General features: G+C 43.2%; 1 protein-coding gene across 2 annotated transcripts in view; it reads right to left on the bottom strand.

Annotated features, from left to right (window-relative positions):
- Positions 1 to 18,980, bottom strand: part of GINM1 (glycosylated integral membrane protein 1) — a 161,463-nt gene that overhangs the window by 74,209 nt on the left and 68,274 nt on the right. For both annotated transcript variants that reach the window (XM_063917510.1, XM_063917509.1), the window contains exons 3-4: positions 14,399 to 14,495; positions 5,564 to 5,715 (exon numbers count right to left, since the gene is read on the bottom strand). In XM_063917510.1, the coding sequence (XP_063773580.1) occupies positions 5,564 to 5,715; positions 14,399 to 14,495 (249 nt within the window). The remainder of the gene's footprint in view (positions 1 to 5,563; positions 5,716 to 14,398; positions 14,496 to 18,980) is intronic.

The raw sequence follows: 18,980 nt of genomic DNA, 5'->3' as shown, positions 1-18,980 counted from the left end.
TGTAAAATAAAAAACCTAAGCTAAACTTTTCTAAGCAGCTCTTTAGGAGAGCCACCTAGATTGCACCCTTCTCGGCCGGGCACAAAAATCTAACTGGCTTGGAGGAGGGTCATAGGGGGAGGAGCCAGTGCACACCACCTGATCGGAAAGCTTTACTTTTGTGCCCTGTCTCCTGCGGAGCCGCTATTCCCCATGGTCCTTTCAGGAACCCCAGCATCCACTAGGACGATAGAGAAAGGGCAGTTGATAAATCTGTGATATATGTATCAAGTTACACCACTGCAAGTGAAAATCTCATCAAAACTGCTAAGAGAGTATGGCCGGTTATTCAGTCTGACCCGGACCTCTCGAGCATTAGAACAAGTAAAATATTGCCATGTTATAAAAGAGGCAGTAATATACGAGACTTGATAGTACATAATGATATTTCACGTTTAACAGCAGCAGATACCACCTTTTATCCCGCAAGCCAGGGAATTATAAGTGCACAGGTTGCACCACTTGTTTGTATCTCGAGACAGGGGATTATATTGTGCACCCCCACTCGGGACAAAAGATTAAGATCAGACAGGTGCTCACATGCACAAGTAAATTTGTCGTTTATTGCATCAAATGTCCTTGCGGATTGTATTACATTGGTAAGACATCCTGCCTTTTTAAGGAACGGATGTCACAACATAGAAGTGCCATTAAACAAATATTGGAGGGTAAAACCATAGAGCAGCCCGTTGCTAAACACTTCAAATCACATAATCATACATTGGCACTTTACGGTATAAGATGCTAGAGCAAGTGCAGGCATCTAAACGAGGTGGTGATAGACATAAAGTTTTATTGCAAAAAGAAGCCCGCTGGATACACCGACTAAACACGGTGGCTCCAAACGGTCTCAATGAGACGCTATCTTTATCATGTTTTTTATAAGGGGGAACTTTTCTAAGTGTTCTTCTTTAATATATAAGGGTGATTGCTTAGTCCGATTGTTTTACATGGATATCTCTTGGAATGTCTGCTGTACTCTTTGTTTTACAGAGTCTGCAGTTTTATTGATTTGCATTTCTCCAATGCTGTGTGTTGTCATGGTGATGGGTATGCACTTAGAGCCGGGTATACGTCATCAAGTGGGCAGTGCTGTCTACATGTGATGACGCAACCGGATATGGGTCTGCCGGGGCTCCGGGGACGCTGCACGTGGTGTGTCAATGTTATATTAAGGTAAGATTGTTTGTTGTATCTTTTGTATCTTCTGATGACGGTTAATAAAACCGAAACGTCAAGCTAACAAGAGGGGGTCATCTCTTTTCTTGTATACTAAAAAGTCTGAGAGTGCCGCCTATTTGTACATCCTATAAATATATATATATATATATATATATATTTTTTTTTTTATTTCATATATGCATACATACACACACACACATATATATATATATATATATATATATATATATATACATATTATATACCCATATACACATATCCAGATATATATATATCTATATCCTGATTCAGAGGTATAATAACTCCTAGCAGTCTGAAACTAATTGTGACCTCTCACAGGCTTAAAAGCCTGAGATGTCTGCTGCTTAACCGCAGCTTAGTTAATGGGGCTTATCTGCGGGCCTTTCTCCCTCCCTCTCCTCTGCAGCGTCGGACCACGGCAGCAATGAGAGCTGACCGCGGTCATCTAAGCGGCACTCACCCCCCCTTGAGCTCCATCGGAGCCGCGCTGCCAGGAGCTGAGGCGCTGATCGGCGAGAGCAGGGACCGGGAAGCGGCAGGTGTCGGAACGGCTCGGCGCTGTTCATACAGAGGTCGGGCTTCTCTCTCCTCCAGAGCCGCCTGTCAGTGAGCCGTGGGAGTGAGGAGGTGTGCGTGTGGGCGCCGGAGAGGCGGGGAGCGGCCCTGCGGCTTTAGTGCCGGAGACTGCTCGCTGGCTCCCCCTGCAAGCGTACAGTGGCGCCGTGTTAAGTGGCTGGCGCCGGGAGCGGGCTCTAGGGAGCGAACAATGGCCCTCATTCCGAGTTGTTCGCTCGCAAGGCGATTTTAGCAGAGTTACACACGCTAAGCCGCCGCCTACTGGGAGTGAATCTTAGCTTCTTAAAATTGCGAACGATGTATTCGCAATATTGCGATTACAAACTACTTAGCAGTTTCAGAGTAGCTTCAGACTTACTCGGCATCTGCGATCAGTTCAGTGCTTGTCGTTCCTGGTTTGACGTCACAAACACACCCAGCGTTCGCCCAGACACTCCTCCGTTTCTCCAGCCACTCCTGCGTTTTTTCCGGAAACGGTAGCGTTTTCATCCACACGCCCATAAAACGCTGTGTTTCCGCCCAGTAACACCCATTTCCTGTCAATCACATTACGTTCGCCGGAGCGAAGAAAAAGCCGTGAGTAAAAAAACTATCTTCATAGCAAAATTACTTGGCGCAGTCGCAGTGCGAACATTGCGCATGCGTACTAAGCAGAAAAACGCTGCGATGCGAAGAAAATTACCGAGCGAACGACTCGGAATGAGGGCCAATGATTGCATCTTTTAACAGTTAAACTAGCATGCATTAGTCTGCAATTTAGTTGGATCACCAGTTTCCTCCCAGATGGCAGAACAATATGAGTGACATAACACGTCTTACTGTACAAACAGTGAACAAAACCCAGTATTTGGCTGACCACAGCCATGATTCAGATTTGGTGCAGTCTTTAGGATAATATCATTATAAACAGTTATGATATAAATAATAGTAAAGTAAGAGAAGTGAGTGAGCGGTGGCAGTGAGAGCTGCCTAACTGCTCAGTACCTACACCACCCGTGGAGGCCATGACGGGGCTTCTCTGCTAAGCACCGTCCCGCTTCCATGTGCAGACGGAGGCTGCAGTCAGCTCTGCTGAAAAAATAAAAATATATTCTGCAGGTAGTCCGCACGGTGCTGAGAGGGTGCTCTTTTTAGAGAGGACCGACACACCAGTAGCTGCGTGTAGCAGCTTCCACTATCCTGGACCCACGCCTTTTGGAAGGGGGAAGGGATGTGGATAAAGTATAAAAAAGAAAAATCAAAAATAAAATAAAACCTTGAAGTTTTCTGTGGAACTGACATCCACTAGTACCTTCCCGACTGGAGGCACAGAAAAATACTGAAGTCTCTATGGGAGTATGGAGGGGGTAACCAGTTACTAATTTAAATATTTAAATGTGCCATTCCCGAACCATGGCCCTCATTCCGAGTTGATCGGTCGCAAGGCGAATTTAGCAGAGTTACACACGCTAAGCCGCCGCCTACTGGGAGTGAATCTTAGCTTCTTAAAATTGCGACCGATGTATTCGCAATATTGCGATTACTAACTACTTAGCAGTTTCAGAGTAGCTCCAGACTTACTCTGCCTGTGCGATCAGTTCAGTGCTTGTCGTTCCTGGTTGACGTCACAAACACACCCAGCGTTCGCCCAGGCACTCCCACCGTTTCTCCAGCCACTCCTGCGTTTTTTCCGGAAACGGTAGCGTTTTCAGCCACACGCCCCTGAAACGCCGTGTTTCCGCCCAGTAACACCCATTTCCTGTCAATCACATTACGTTCGCCGGAGCGATGAAAAAGCCGTGAGTAAAAATACTTTCTACATAGCAAAGTTACTTGGCGCAGTCGCAGTGCGAACATTGCGCATGCGTACTAAGCGGATTTTCATTGCGATGCGATGAAAAATACCGAGCGAACAACTCGGAATGAGGGCCCATATCCCAAGAGTACTCCAGTGACCCCTAGTGGATGAAAAAGAAACTATTTTTATTAGGCTATTACACTTGATGTGCAGATCACATGCTGTAATTCATATTCCCACCACTCCCCTTCCCTTAAATTATTTCCCACATCACCAGCAACCATATACCTCCCTGTAATAAATGTCTCTACTTCTAGGGCCTAATTCTGAGTCAGACGCAGTGGTGACTGTATCTGCTGTCACAGTAGCATCTGCAACTTTATGAAATGCTGCTACAATCCCTGCTCTGGTGTACATTCATGCTTCTGAATGTGCAAGGACTAAAGACCCTACATGCTAGACGATTCTGTGAAAGATATGGGAGACTCAGACGCATCGGAACGACAAATCGTCAAGCATGTACACATCTTCAGATCTCCCTACATGTAGCTCAATCTGAGGATATCGTCAATGACAGCATACTTCCAGATGTGGCCAATGACTATATCTTTTGCAAGATTGCAGTGTGTATGCACTATATTGTTTAAGGAAAATCGTTAATGACAATGCATCATTTGCAAGTCGTCTAATGTGTACCTAGTATAAGATGTCCACTGTCAGCATCCATGGACGCTGAAATACTGCTTAGTGCATCTTTAGATAACACTTGCACTAGCCCTATGGCAGATGTAGATTATATGTCTGAATATGGCATCCTATGTGAATGATTCTGCATCTATATATGCAACCACTATCAGCAACATGCCCGCGACACTTCCATAAGACACAAAATCCACGTACATCTGTTAAGCCACCCCATTTACATCACATTCACCACACAAGAAAGCCCCATACATTTCTGTATCTAACGTTGTACTGCAGTTCTGTACAAACAAAATCGTGACCATGCGCAGTGTGACTCTAAATTATGTGTATACAGAAAATATTGCTCCACTACGTCCTACATCGCCGCTATATCTATTTAGAACCGCAATCCTATATAATATAATCCTTTGGCTGCACCTTCGATTGGATTTAAATTATTGAAGTATTCTGTGTTGAGGGAACCTTAAGTATAGTACACTAGGTTAAGACATTCTAAACATCCGGTAAGGGTGAAAGTCAACAAATCATGCACATAAATCATGAATCTCAAATTATAAGGGTTAAATGCAGATTGTAGTGTGTGACTGCAGGTTGGCAAGGAGTTCACATGCTTTACAGTAATGCATTTGAGTAGTGTCAATGGCTCGCTAGAGTGACATCACAAGTTCATCACTGTGCACTTAATTAATCAGTATTTCATTGAGTGTGATATGTATAATTTTCAGATTTTTTCCTGTTCCTAAAGGCATCCTAAAATGAAACTTATACCAAAGAGAGATTGTATTAAACCGTATAACATACTTTAGGTACAAAAAAGGTGTTTTTTTTTTAGATATTCAAGGTCAATTGTCACATCATGTAACCTTGAAATGTAGAAGTAAATATTTAAATCTAAAACTATGGCCCCTTAGCTTCAAAACAAAATTAAAGTTCTACCACAATTACAAAGTTACGATTTTTGTTGTTGACCTTGCAAACATAAATTTTCATTTTTTTGTCATGTTTGCAACCCTGTTGCATGGGCACTATCACTAAGGGCTAAAATTTTACATATGAAAGTAACTTTATGTCGTTTAACATCCTACCAAATTTTCAAGAAAATCTGAGACAGTCGGGTTGAAAAGTTACTTTTTTTGTGATGATTTGGAATGGAATGACCCAGGTAATTTTCATTTTAGTAGAACTTTAATTGCTTAAAAACAATAGGCAAGTAGTACACAGCTTATGCGCAAACTAACAGAAGGCTTTAAGAGTTTTGATTACCTTATTGCCATCTATTGCTATCACTTCATGCTGAACAATGATTCTTGTAACTCCAGTACTGGAATTCTTGGACATGTGTAGAACAAGCAGACGTATGCTGACCAAAGCTTTGCGTGTCAGGTTATGATGCTCACTGGATGCTCCATATTCCCCTGGAACAAAGATTATTAATTACAATTAATAAAACTTCCTATCAGCGTAACCTAACCAATTAGTCCAGAGGAAAAAAACATATTACCTGCATTGCAAGAATGTGCAGGTAATAAGTATTTAATTTGAAAGATACGCAGCTTTGCAGAATATTATTGTAAGCACCGATACCAAAAGTATTACAGTTTAAGATAGATATCTGACTCTTGGCTTGATGCTTGTTTAAGTGAGGGAGTAGTCCTGGAGAGACTAAGCAACATAAAGATGAATAAATCACCAGGCCCAGATGGTTTTCATCCGAGGGTTATTATGGAGCCTAGGTCGCAGCTAGCAAAACCACTATACTTGATTTTCCATAGTTCAATTACATCAGGCATGGTACCAAAGGATTGGCGCATAGCTAAGGTAGTGCCTTTATTTAAAAAGGGAACTAAAAATAATCCTGGTAACTATAGACCAATAGTTTAACCTCTATAGTGGGTAAAATATTGGAAGGTATTTTGAGGGATAGCATAGAGGATTATCTGCAGGTTAATAAGATTATTAGCAAGTCAACATGGGTTTATAAGGGGCAGATCATGTCAAACTAACTTAATTAGCTTCTACAAGGAAGTGAGTGAGAATCTTGCCAAGGGAAAATCGGTGGATGTGGTGTATTCAGATTTTGCAAAAGCCTTCAATACAGTGCCTCACAGGAGACTGATCATCAAATTAAGGGAACTTGGCCAAAGATATACTATTTGTACATGGATAGGTAATTGGCTGGATAACAGAGTACAACAAGTAGTGGGTCCGTACTTGGCCCTCTACTATTCAATATATTTATCAATGATCTAGGAATAGGCCTAGAAAGCACAGTGTCAGTCTTTGCAGATGATACTAAACTGTGCAAGGTAATTATATCAGAAAGTGATGTGGAGTCTCTACAGAATGACTTATTTAAACTTGAAACCTGGGCGTCTAAATGGGGAATGAGGTTCAATATAGAAACATGCAAAGTTATGCATTTTGGGACAAAAAGCACACATGCATCCTACATTCTAAATGGGTAAAATATAGGGGTAACTGTGGTGGAAAAAGATTTGGGGGTGCTCATAGATAATACGCTTAATAACAGTACACAATGTCAAAATGCAGCAAAAAAGGCAAGCAAAGTGCTTGCGTGCATAAAACGGGTCATTGAGACAAGGGACGAGTATGTAATCCTGCCACTGTACAAATCATTGGTACGTCCACATCTTGAATATTGTGTTCAGTTTTGGGCATCATATTATAAAAAAAGATATTGGGGAATTAGAAAGACTTCAAAGGCGAGCTACTAAATTGATTAAAGGGGTAGAGACACTGGAGTATGAGGAAAGGCTTACTAGGTTAAATATGTATACACTAGAAAAGAGGCATCTAAGAGGAGACATTATTAATATCTTCAAATATGTAAAGGGTCATTACAAGGAGTTAGCTGGGGATTTGTTTATTAAAAGAACTCTGTATAGGACATGTGGGCACTCGCTGAGGCTAGAGGAGAGAAAATTCCATACACGTACAAATTCTTCAAGGTAATAATGATTTGGAACTCCCTGCCAGAGAAAGTAATAATGGCAGACTCTGTAAATGCATTTAAGAACGGACTGGACACATTTTTAACTGGAAAAAGTATACAGGGTTATAGCTTTTAACATAGTGACATTAATATCTGGGAGTGTTAACAATCATAGTTGTCAATTGGTACTAAACCATTACTTCAGCAGATGCATTATAATATGAACATCTTAACAGAGAATACAGGTTGAACCCGACGGGCACTTTGCCTCTTTTCAACCTCACTAACAATGTAACTAATATATATATATATATATATATATATATATATATACACATATATACACACACAGTACAATATGTATACACTATACAGGTAGGATACGGCCCTTCAAGGCTTAATAGATTACATGTCACACTCCAGAGCTCCATATTCTCCACTGTAAGTTAGGTTTCTTTTTTGTTTTCCCTTAAATGTTATATAGGTTGAGTATCCCTTATCCAAAATGCTTGGGACCAGAAGTATTTTGGATATCGGATTTTTCCGTATTTTGGAATAATCACATACCATAATGAGATATCATGGCGATGGGACCCAAGTCTAAGCACAGAATGCATTTATGTTTCATATACACCTTATACACACAGCCTGAAGGTCATTTTAGCTAATATTTTTGATAACTGTGCATTAAACAAAGTTTGTGTACATACACACAACTCATTTATATTTCATATACACCTTATACACACAGCCTGAAGGTAATTTAATACAATATTTTTAATAACTTTGCGTATTAAACACAGTTTGTATACATTGAGCCATCAGAAAAGAAAGGTTTCACTATCTCACTCTCTCAAAAAACTCTGTATTTCGGAATATTCAGAATTTCTGAATATTTGGATATGGGATACTCAACCTGTAATGATATTCTTATAACTTAAATGTCATTTTAATGTAGACCACTTCATGTACACACTTGGGACAGCACTAAATGTAATCACTACCCTATCCTCACAATAGTACATTGTACAGGTGGCCCCTCTCTACTGTATCATGAGTCCCAACATAGCAAATTGTAAGTGAAAAGAGCAGAGTGTTAACAAGTTCAACAACAGTTTAAGAATGAAAGAAAATTTCCTCTGCACTCAGAGAAATACCTATTATACCCTCTGGACTGTGCCAGCTTTTTCCTGATATCTGCCAGAAATACACTGGGAGGCTATATTATACCCCTTTCACATCTCCAATGCCGGATCCCACACGGGAATTGGAAACGGGTCCTTCCCTGGTGGGATCCGGCATTGGACGCTACCGCTGGCTTTCCTGACTCAGGAATATGCCCAGCAGGTTGCCATAGCAGCGGAGGGCGGAGCTGGGAGATGAGCTCATCTCCGTGCCACCTCTACCTGTTGTAATGAACCCGTTTACGCTGCCATTGACCCGGTATTCAACCCGCTTTATTCCCGGTTGAATTGCCGGGTCGGGCGACCCGGGATTTCAGCTATTGCGCTTTCACACTGCACGCTGACCCGGGTTATTTGTGTGGTGACACTGGACAAGAGACTCCTTAGTGCTGCACAGCACAGGAGATATACTCACCAGGGGTGTAGTATGTTATGCCATCGCTTGGGACCCCAGCGCCGGGATCCCGACTGCCGGCATGCAGGCAGCGGGGTGAGCGCAACAGAGCCCATTGCGGGCTCGCTACGTGCGCCATGATATTTATTCTCTCTCTAGGGGTGTCGTGGACACCCTAAAAGGGAGAATAGTTGATGGTATACTGGCTGTTGGGATTCCGGCGTCGGTATGTTGAGCGCCGGGATCCCGAGAGCCGGCATATCAAATGCCTCCCCTCACCAGGTGGCAACAATGATGTTTGCTGAGCCTGGGACTGGTCCAGCTATCTGTGAGAGGGGTGCTGCAGTTTTAAGTAGGAAGCCCAAATTTATTGGATGACTACATATACAGCTGCCGGACCTGGGAACCTTTATTTTAAGCCAGATTCTCTGTTAATTAAACAGCTTCTTTTTGCTTGCTGGTCCGATGGTATATTTCTGGGACTTGTAGTTCCACACTGCAGATAATAACTTTCAGACTTCTTACATAAAGTATACTGGAACATTGAAAAGGACAATCCTGTGAGGTTATATTTTATTTAAATTTCAGCATGATGAACAATTTTTAAGGGCTATGTATGTAAAATTGTCATTTAAGATGGGGACATTTATCTCTACGACCAACACCGGGAAACCTGGTCAGTGACTAGGCAGATCTCTGTTTGATAATAATAGGGCCGTGAACAACTACTGTGTGATGGTTACTGGTCTGCATTCATCCTGAGGAAATAAAAGGTAATGGACAGAGCTGTAACTAGACAATTTGGTGCCCTGAGCCTGAAAGTAAATTTGTGCCCCAGCCCCCTCATATAAGGTGCGCGACAACAATGTAGGGGCATGGCTTCATGAAGAAGGAGGGTGGTTACAAAATAATCCAATTCAAATCACGCTGCATAGTAGTCTCAATTACTCAGATTACGCCACACAGTAGTATCACATATACATTACACCAGGTAGAGCCCCTTTTACACATTACGCCAGGCAGAGCCCCCTTTTACACATTATGCCAGGCAGAGCCCCCTTTGACTCATTACAACACGCAGAACCCCCTTTTACACAATACGCTGGGGTAGGGAGGGTTGTGTGTGTGTGTGCCAGGTTATACTTACGTTGCCCCAGAGCAACAGCTTCCTCCAGCCTCCTCCTGTACAAACACTGCAACTCTTCAGATGCTGCGGACACAGAAGAGGAAGCCGGGAGGGTCGGAAAATACCAAGGGATGGGAAGCTGCAGTGCTGCCTGGCTATATATGTGAGAAGTAGCCGGGTGCTGCAGCTACCTAGTGGTGTTTGGAGAAAGTAGAACACTGCATTCTAGCATAAAAACCTCATACCATCTGTGAAACACGGTGGTGGTGGTGATATCATGGTTTGGGCTTGTTTTGCTGCATCTGGCCGAGGACGACTTTCCATCATTGATGGGACAATAAATTCTGAATTATACCAGAATATTCTAAAGGAAAATGTCAGGACATCTGTCCATGAGCTCCATCTCAAGAGAACGTGGGTCATGCAGCAAGACAATGATCCAAAGCACACAAGCTATTTGACCTAAGATTTCCTGGCCTCTAAGTTGCAGCTATGGTGGCCGGCTTGTGTGATTCCAAGGGTCAAGCAGCCAGCTGATAGTGTTGAAGATGATCTGATACTGCATTTTAGGATGCAGCTCGGATCAGTAATGCATGCAGGAGTCGTGACGCCTCCTGCTGCATTACCATATTAGTGGTATCGCTGCTTCTGCTATGTAAGCAGCAGCAACAGTAACTCCAACCGCAACTGAATAATCCCCATTATATGCCACTTTTGCCCAATGAAGGAGTATAAGACTTACAACGCTATAGGCACCACCTTAGTGTCTGTATTGTATTTCATATGGGGTGTGATACGGGATGCTGGTGGTTACATGACTGACACCGGCATCCCGACCATAAAAATGCCAACAGGGGACTGGGTAATTCTTTTACCAGTATTTGCTGCCAGCGATTCACCAGTGACCCGATCTTAATGCACAATCACATCAGTATTTTTTCTTACTTTTTATTATTTTTAGTTTGTTTTACAGCTACTGTCACCAGCTACAATGAGCTGAAGGGAGTTAGCCCAGCTGCTTGGAAATGGAGGCACAAATCATAACATCAGTGAGATATGGCTAAGATCAGGACGCTGCAGACCATCCAATAGTGGACCATCATCAGGAAGAGGAACAACTGCCCCATCATCTGGAAGAGGAAGAGCTGGACCATCATCAGCAGAAAGAAAAGAGCCCAGTGCCACTGAAAACCGGGCAGATGCACGAAGTGCTGCACTCCTGAGGTTGAAGAACATCCTGAGGCCCATTCTGCCCACAAACAGCAGACGCACTGTTGCAGAAGGAGAGGAGGTAGAGTACTGTACCATCTGCTTGTCTAACATTGAAGTTGGAATGGAAATGGATGTATCATCCTGCCACCACTTCCATGTCCCTTGCCTGACACAATGGCTACAGATGAACAGCGTTTGTCCTGTGTGCCGCACAAGCTGCTACGACCTGGACATTTTTCCCATTTTATCTGAAGGACACCAAACAAAAGCAGAAGCAGAGGACTCAAGCTAAACATCAAAACTGTATAGCTGTAAGCTTGTTCCTTTTTATTATCTGTCTTTTAAGATCAATAATTTTTTGTTAATTTTATATATTTGTGTGTGTATGTTTGTATGTATGTATGTGGGTGCGTGTGTGTCTATATATGTGTATAATCTATATAAGATCCAGTTTCAAACATGTTTGCATTCTGAATATTCTAAAGAACATAATTGATAAAAAAATGTTTACATAAATCTGTAAATTTACACTTACAGAACATACAGTACAACACTACAGTCACTGTTTTCTCTCTTCTCTGAGGTGACACACTCATCAGAACTGGCAAGATTATAGATTATAGCCGACACTTTTTGTACAGGCCCTTTGTGGGACTACACAAAGGGCCTGATTCATCTTTGTAAGTAAAGCAAAAAAGCAAGCAACTGGGCTAAACCATGTTGCATTGCAGGTGGGGCAGATGTAATACGTTCAGACAGATTTAGATTTGGGTGGGATGTTTTCAAACTGAAATCTAAATTGCAGTATAAAAATAAAGCTAACATTTGTGGGTTACATGCAAAAGCAACTAGTATTTACCCTGCACAGAAAAAATATAACCCATTATAACTACAGAAAGCAAAGCTGGGGATTAGGGCTACTGGCGACACCCCAGAAAAAAACAACAAAAAAAAAACGAAATTAGGCAGCCACTTCATGGGTGTGTTGGAAGAGCTGCTAAACTGCTAATTACTTTTTGAAATGTTGACAGTTACATCCAACTCATTGATAACTGAAAATTTCAACTAGTTAGAATTCTATAGCTTTCTATGTAATGGCAGATAGCTCTGCAATGCCACATGCAGTGGGTATGAAAGCATCTTGAAATGTAATAAAGGAAAGTGTGACTGAAAAACAAAGCGCTCTAAGGTTAAGTTCATGAATGTTGTATATGTATTAGGAACGGAAGGGGTGTAGGAAGGCGACAGGGGTGGCCAAGAGATGCTGGACTTCAAAAAGGGGGTAAGCTACAAGTGGTGCTAACAGTGCCCCCTATCCTGCAGCACTTTGTGCAGTGGCACACTCTGCACACACCTAGTTACGGCCCTGGTAGTGGACAAAACCCGAGTCCTTCACCAACACAGCTTCTTTGTCACTATATGTATATATAAATATAAAATTTTGCATTTGTTTTTTTACAATTGATATTAAATGCTTCTTCTTATTATTAAGAACATGTCTTGACACTTACTGCCCTACCAGTGTTATATAACCTTCTATAATATATCTTTTATTAGCGCAGGTCTACACATTTTTGTCTTTTCTAAGACCAGCTTATGGGGAAAAAAATCTATAAAACATGTATACACATTAGGCGCGAATTGCAAAAATAACCCCTCGAAAATTATTTTTCAGCTCTTTTGTTAAGTAAACTCCCAATATGTATACATGTCTACTCCCAAACACCCACCGCTGTTAATGACTGTTGCTTCTTTTTACCGTGACAGGCGACCAAAACTTTAATAGGGGAAGGTGTATCAGTGACATAGTTGTGTTTAGGAGATAATGGGTGGGTGTGAAGTATTTCAGACATAAAGCCTTATTCAGAAGTGGCCACTAATGCATGAGCGGCTGTGACTTTTTGCCTAGTCACATCGGCAATAATATACAGATGCTAGTTTCAGCTTCCACTTGTGTACTAGTGTGTGCAAGTCCTGAGACTCCCACTTTCAATGCCCGTGGGCAGAGCAGGTTCTGAACACGCCACTATCTGCACTTGCAGCAGCCTATGGCAGACGCAGTGGCTCCTTCTGAAATTCCTGTAAACATGGCTGCAGCTCTGTGTGTGGGAACGCAGCCGCAATCACCGACATGTCCATAACACGCCAATGAGACTGCCTTTTTTTGGGTTCACTTCAGGCCACCTCCTAGTCACCGTTTAAGAATGCAAATAGGTTTTGCGGTGCCAGTTCTAACGCCAGCAACTCAGTACGCAACAGTGGTCTCTGCCTACACTTATGGGAACACATGCACCATAGGGTTTGTCAGTAGTATTCATGCATGCGTTATAAAAATAATCACTCAACTGCGTAACCATCAGCATTGCGCCCGCCTCTGAATCAGGCACACATCAATCAATGTCAGATTCTGACAGCAATATTTCACATGCAACTCCTATGCACATGACAATATTTGGGTATGTTTTGTATTGATAATTTTTTTTCCAAGCATGCAGCACTCAAAGGGTAATACAATTACCAGCTTTAGTTTTATTCAACAGTTTAAGGGGGGTATTTCAATTCAGTGTGATGCCCAGCTGAATATGTTATTGCTTATTACAGTAGGCAGACTTTTCAGGTGCCTGAACACTTCTGTGAAGGGGTGTGAGTAAAAATGCTGGTCACTGAGTAACTTTTCCAGAAGCACTCTGAAGTGAATTCCACCCTAAATTTATTAATCCAGATAAGAGGTCACCTTTAAACTTTATGCCAACCATCAGTAGGCACAAATCTCTTTAAGCTAGGTCACCATTTTGCCCCAGGCATACCACAACTAGTAACAGAAGCAGGTTTCTCTTTACCTGTTTACTTTGGCTAAAACACAGAGCATGGGTCATATATTCTCAACAATACAGAGAGGCCCTAGCTAAATTGGTTTTTGCACCTAGTCTCAGTAGATACACTAAATGAGATGTCAACACAAATATAGCTATGGTCATGGAATATACTTTGTCCTTACCAAACAGCAATGCTCAACAACTATAAGGATCTTTCTACTGGCATTAAAAAAAACAGGATTCCCCATAATGTATCTGCGTGTTTATTCTCATCAGAAATATACTGCATCTAATATACTAATATGGAAGTAAATGTTTACATGTCTCTAATACTGTTTACTAATATAAATATATTACATATGTCCCACAAAATACAACATGCAAACACTTTTTATATGATGCTAACCACTTACCTAAGTCCATTTTACAGGTTATTCTTGAAACTCCCCTGTTTGCAGGGAATCCATTTAGATGGACTTGTCCCCTACTATAGCTGATGTTAAAACTGACCTTAAAAGGTAGGAACAAGACAAATCAGACAAAAGCATCAATGAATAAAACAAAGTTCATGTTTTCCATTACAACTATTTAATCAACACTGGATGTACTGTACCAAATTTGTCAGGCTTTTGTGGTGCAATAATCTTAACGTTGTACTAAGAAAGGAAAGCTCGGATAGCAGGATTTGGAGGAATACTAAGAAATATTTAAACAAGATTCTGGTTTTGAGAAAAAAATAAGAATTTACTTACCGATAATTCTATTTCTCGTAGTCCGTAGTGGATGCTGGGGACTCCGTAAGGACCATGGGGAATAGCGGCTCCGCAGGAGACTGGGCACATCTAAAGAAAGCTTTAGGATCACCTGGTGTGCACTGGCTCCTCCCCCTATGACCCTCCTCCAAGCCTCAGTTAGGATACTGTGCCCGGACGAGCGTACACAATAAGGAAGGATTTTGAATCCCGGGTAAGACTCATACCAGCCACACCAATCACACTGTACAACTTGTGATCTGAACCCAGTTAACAGCATGATAATAGAGGAGCCTCTAGAAAAGATGGCTCACTACAACAATAACCCGAATTTTTTGGTAACAATAATTATGTACCAGTATTGCAGACAATCCGCACTTGGGATGGGCGCCCAGCATCCACTACGGACTACGAGAAATAGAATTATCGGTAAGTAAATTCTTATTTTCTCTGACGTCCTAGTGGATGCTGGGGACTCCGTAAGGACCATGGGGATTATACCAAAGCTCCCAAACGGGCGGGAGAGTGCGGATGACTCTGCAGCACCAAATGAGAGAACTCCAGGTCCTCTTTAGCCAGGGTATCAAATTTGTAGAATTTTACAAACGTATTTGCTCCTGACCAAGTAACTGCTCGGCAAAGTTGTAAAGCCGAGACCCCTCGGGCAGCTGCCCAAGATGAGCCCACCTTCCTTGTGGAGTGGGCATTTTAAGATTTTTGGCTGTGGCAGGCCTGCCACAGAATGTGCAAGCTGAATTGTACTACAAATCCAACGAGCAATCGTCTGCTTAGAAGCAGGAGCTCCCAGTTTGTTGGGTGCATACAGGATAAACAGCGAGTCAGATTTTCTGACTCCAGCCGTCCTGGAAACATGTATTTTCAGGGTCCTGACCACGTCAAGCAACTTGGAATCCTCCAAGTCCTTAGTAGCCGCAGGCACCACAATAGGTTGGTTCATGTGAAATGCAGAAACCACCTTAGGTAGAAAATTTGAGGACGAGTCCTCAATTCTGCCCTTTCAGAATGAAATATTAAGTAAGGGCTTTTATATGATAAAGCCGCCAATTCTGACACACGCCTGGCTGAAACCAGGGCTAACTCGTCACTTCCATGTGAGATATTTTAAGTATACAGTGGTGAGTGGTTCAAACCAATGTGACTTTAGGAAACTCAACACAACATTGAGATCCCCAAGGTGCCACTGGAGGCACAAAAGGAGACTGTATATGCAGCACCCCTTTTACAAATGTCTGAACTTCAGGCACTGAAGCCAGTTCTTTTTGGAAGAAAATCGACAGGGCCGAAATTTGAACCTTAATGGACCCTAATTTTAGGCCCATAGACAGTCCTGTTTGCAGGAAATGGAGGAAACGACCCAGTTGAAATTCCTCTGTAGGGGCCTTCTTGGCCTCACCCCACGCAACATATTTTCGCCAAATGCGGTGATAATGTTTTGCGGTTACGTCTTTCCTGGCCTTGACCAGGGTAGGGATCTTCAGGATCCGGCATTCAACCGCCATGCCGTCAAACGCAGCCGCGGTAAGCCTTGGAACAGACAAGGCCCTTGCTGGAGCAGGTCCTTTCTTAGAGGTAGAGGCCACGGTTCGTCCGTGAGCATCTCTTGAAGTTCCGGATACCAAGTCCTTCTTGGCCAATCCGGAACCACGAGTATAGTTCTTACTCCTCTCCTTCTTATGATTCTCAGTACTTTTGGTATGAGGGGCAGAGGAGGGAACACATACACTGACTGGTACACCCACGGTGTTACCAGAGCGTCCACCGTTATTGCCTGAGGGTCCCTTGACCTGGCGCAATATCTGTCTAGTTTTTTGTTTAGACGGGACGCCATTATGTCCACCTTTTGTTTTTCCCAACGTTTACAATCAGGTGGAAGACTTCTGGGTGAAGTCCCCACTCTCCCGGGTGAATGTCGTGTCTGCTGAGGAAGTCTGCTTCCCAGTTGTCCACTCCCGGAATGAACACTGCTGACAGTGCTATCACATGATTTTCCGCCCAGCTAAAATCCTTGCAGCTTCTGCCATTGCCCTCCTGCTTCTCGTGCCGCCCTGTCTGTTTACGTGGGCGACTGACGTGATGTTGTCCGATTGGATCAATACCGCCTGACCCTGAAGCAGGGGTTTCGCTTGACTTAGGGCATTGTAAATGGCCCTTAGTTCCAGAATGTTTATATGAAGAGATGTCTCCAGGCTTGACCATAAGCCCTGGAAATTCCTTCCCTGTGTGACTGCTCCCCAGCCTCGCAGGCTGGCATCCGTGGCCACCAGGACCCAGTCCCGAATGCCGAATCTGCGGCCCTCTAGAAGATGAGCACTCTGCAACCACCACAGGAGGGATACCCTTGTCCCTGGTGACAGGGTTATCCGCTGAAGCATCTGAAGATGCGACCCGGACCATTTGTCCAGAAGGTTCCACTGTGCGTGGAATCTGCCGAATGGGATTGCTTCGTAGGAAGCCACCATTTTTACCCAGAACCCTTGTGCATTGATGCACTGAGACTTGGTTCGGTTTTAGGAGGTTCCTGACTAGCTCGGATAACTCCCTGGCTTTCTCCTCCGGGAAAAGCACCTTCTTTCTGGACTATGTCCAGAATCATCCCTAGGAACAGAAGACAAGTCGTCGGAATCAGCTGCGATTTTGGAATATTGAAAATCCAATCGTGCTGCCGCAACACTACCTGATATAGTGCTACACCGATCTCCAACTGTTCCCTGGATCTTACCCTTATCAGGGAATCGTCCAAGTAAAGGATAACTAAAATTCCCTTCCTTCGAAGGAATAGCATCATTTCGGTCATTACTTCAGTAAAGACCCGGGGTGCCGTGGACCACCCCTACGGCAGCGACCGAACTGATACAGTTCTGTACCATAACCTGAAATACCCTTGGTGAGAAGGGTAAATTTTGACATGAAGGTAAGCATCCTTGATGTCCCGAGACATCATGTAGTCCCCTTCTTCCAGGTTTGCAATCACTGCTCTGAGTGACTCAATTTTGAATTTGAACCTCTGTATGCAAGTGTTCAAAGATTTTAGATTTTAAAATCGGTCTCACCGAGCCGTCTGGCTTCGGTACCACAATAGTGTGGAATAATACCCCGTTCCCTGTTGCAGGAGGGGTACCTTGATTATCACCTGCTGGGAATACAGCTTGTGAATGGCTTCCAAAACTGCCTCCCTGTCAGCGGGAGACGTCGGTAAAACAGACTTTTGGAAACGGCGAGGGGAATACGTCTCGAATTCCAATTTGTACCCCTGAAATATTATCTGAAGGATCCAGGGGTCTACTTGCGAGTGAGCCCACTGCGCACTGAAATTCATTGAGAACGGGACCCCACCGTGCCTGAACTTGTAAAGCCCTAGCGTCATACTGAGGGCTTGGCAGAGGCGGAAAAGGGTTTCTGTTCCTTTGAACTGGCTGATCTCTGCAGCCATTTTCCCCTCCCTCTGTCACGAGCAGAAAAGAGGAACCCTTTTGTCCGCTTGCCAACCAGGACTGCGCCTGATAATACGGCGTCTTATTTTGAGAGGCGACCTGGGGTACATCCCCTCTTTTAAGGCAATACTTCCAAATGCCGTTTGGAATCCGCATCACCTGACCACTTTACTGGAATAATTGGACAACGCACTTATACTTGATGCCAGTCGGCAAATATTCCGCTGTGCATCATGCATATATAGAAATGCATCTTTTAATTGCTCTATAGGCAATAATATACTGTCCTTATCTAGGATATCATATTTCCAGTCAGGGAATCCGACCACGCCAACCCAGCACTGCACATCCAGGCTGAGGCGATTGCTGGTCGCAGTATAACACCAGTATGTGTGTAAATACATTTTAGGATACGCTCCTGCTTTCTATCAGCAGGATCCTTAAGGGCGGCCATCTCAGGAGAGGGTAGAGCCCTTGTTTTTACAAGCGTGTGAGCGCTTTATCCACCCTAGGGGGTGTTTCCCAACGCACCCTAACCTCTGGCGGGAAAAGGTATACTGCCAATAACTTTTTAGAAATTATCAATTGTTATCGGGGGGAAACCCACGCATCATCACACACCTCATTTTATTTCTCAGATTCAGGAAAACTACAGGAAGTTTTTCCTCACCAAACATAATACCCCTTTTTTTGGTGGTATTCATATTATCAGAAAAGTGTAAACTTTTTCCATTGCCTCAATCATGCAATGTGTGGCCCTATTGGAAATCACGGTTGTCTCTTCACCGTCG

The sequence above is a fragment of the Pseudophryne corroboree genome, chromosome 4, assembly GCF_028390025.1.
Source record: "Pseudophryne corroboree isolate aPseCor3 chromosome 4, aPseCor3.hap2, whole genome shotgun sequence".
Lineage (NCBI taxonomy): Eukaryota > Metazoa > Chordata > Amphibia > Anura > Myobatrachidae > Pseudophryne > Pseudophryne corroboree.
Note: the sequence above shows the minus strand (reverse complement) of the source record. Positions and strands in the feature narration are given on the sequence as shown.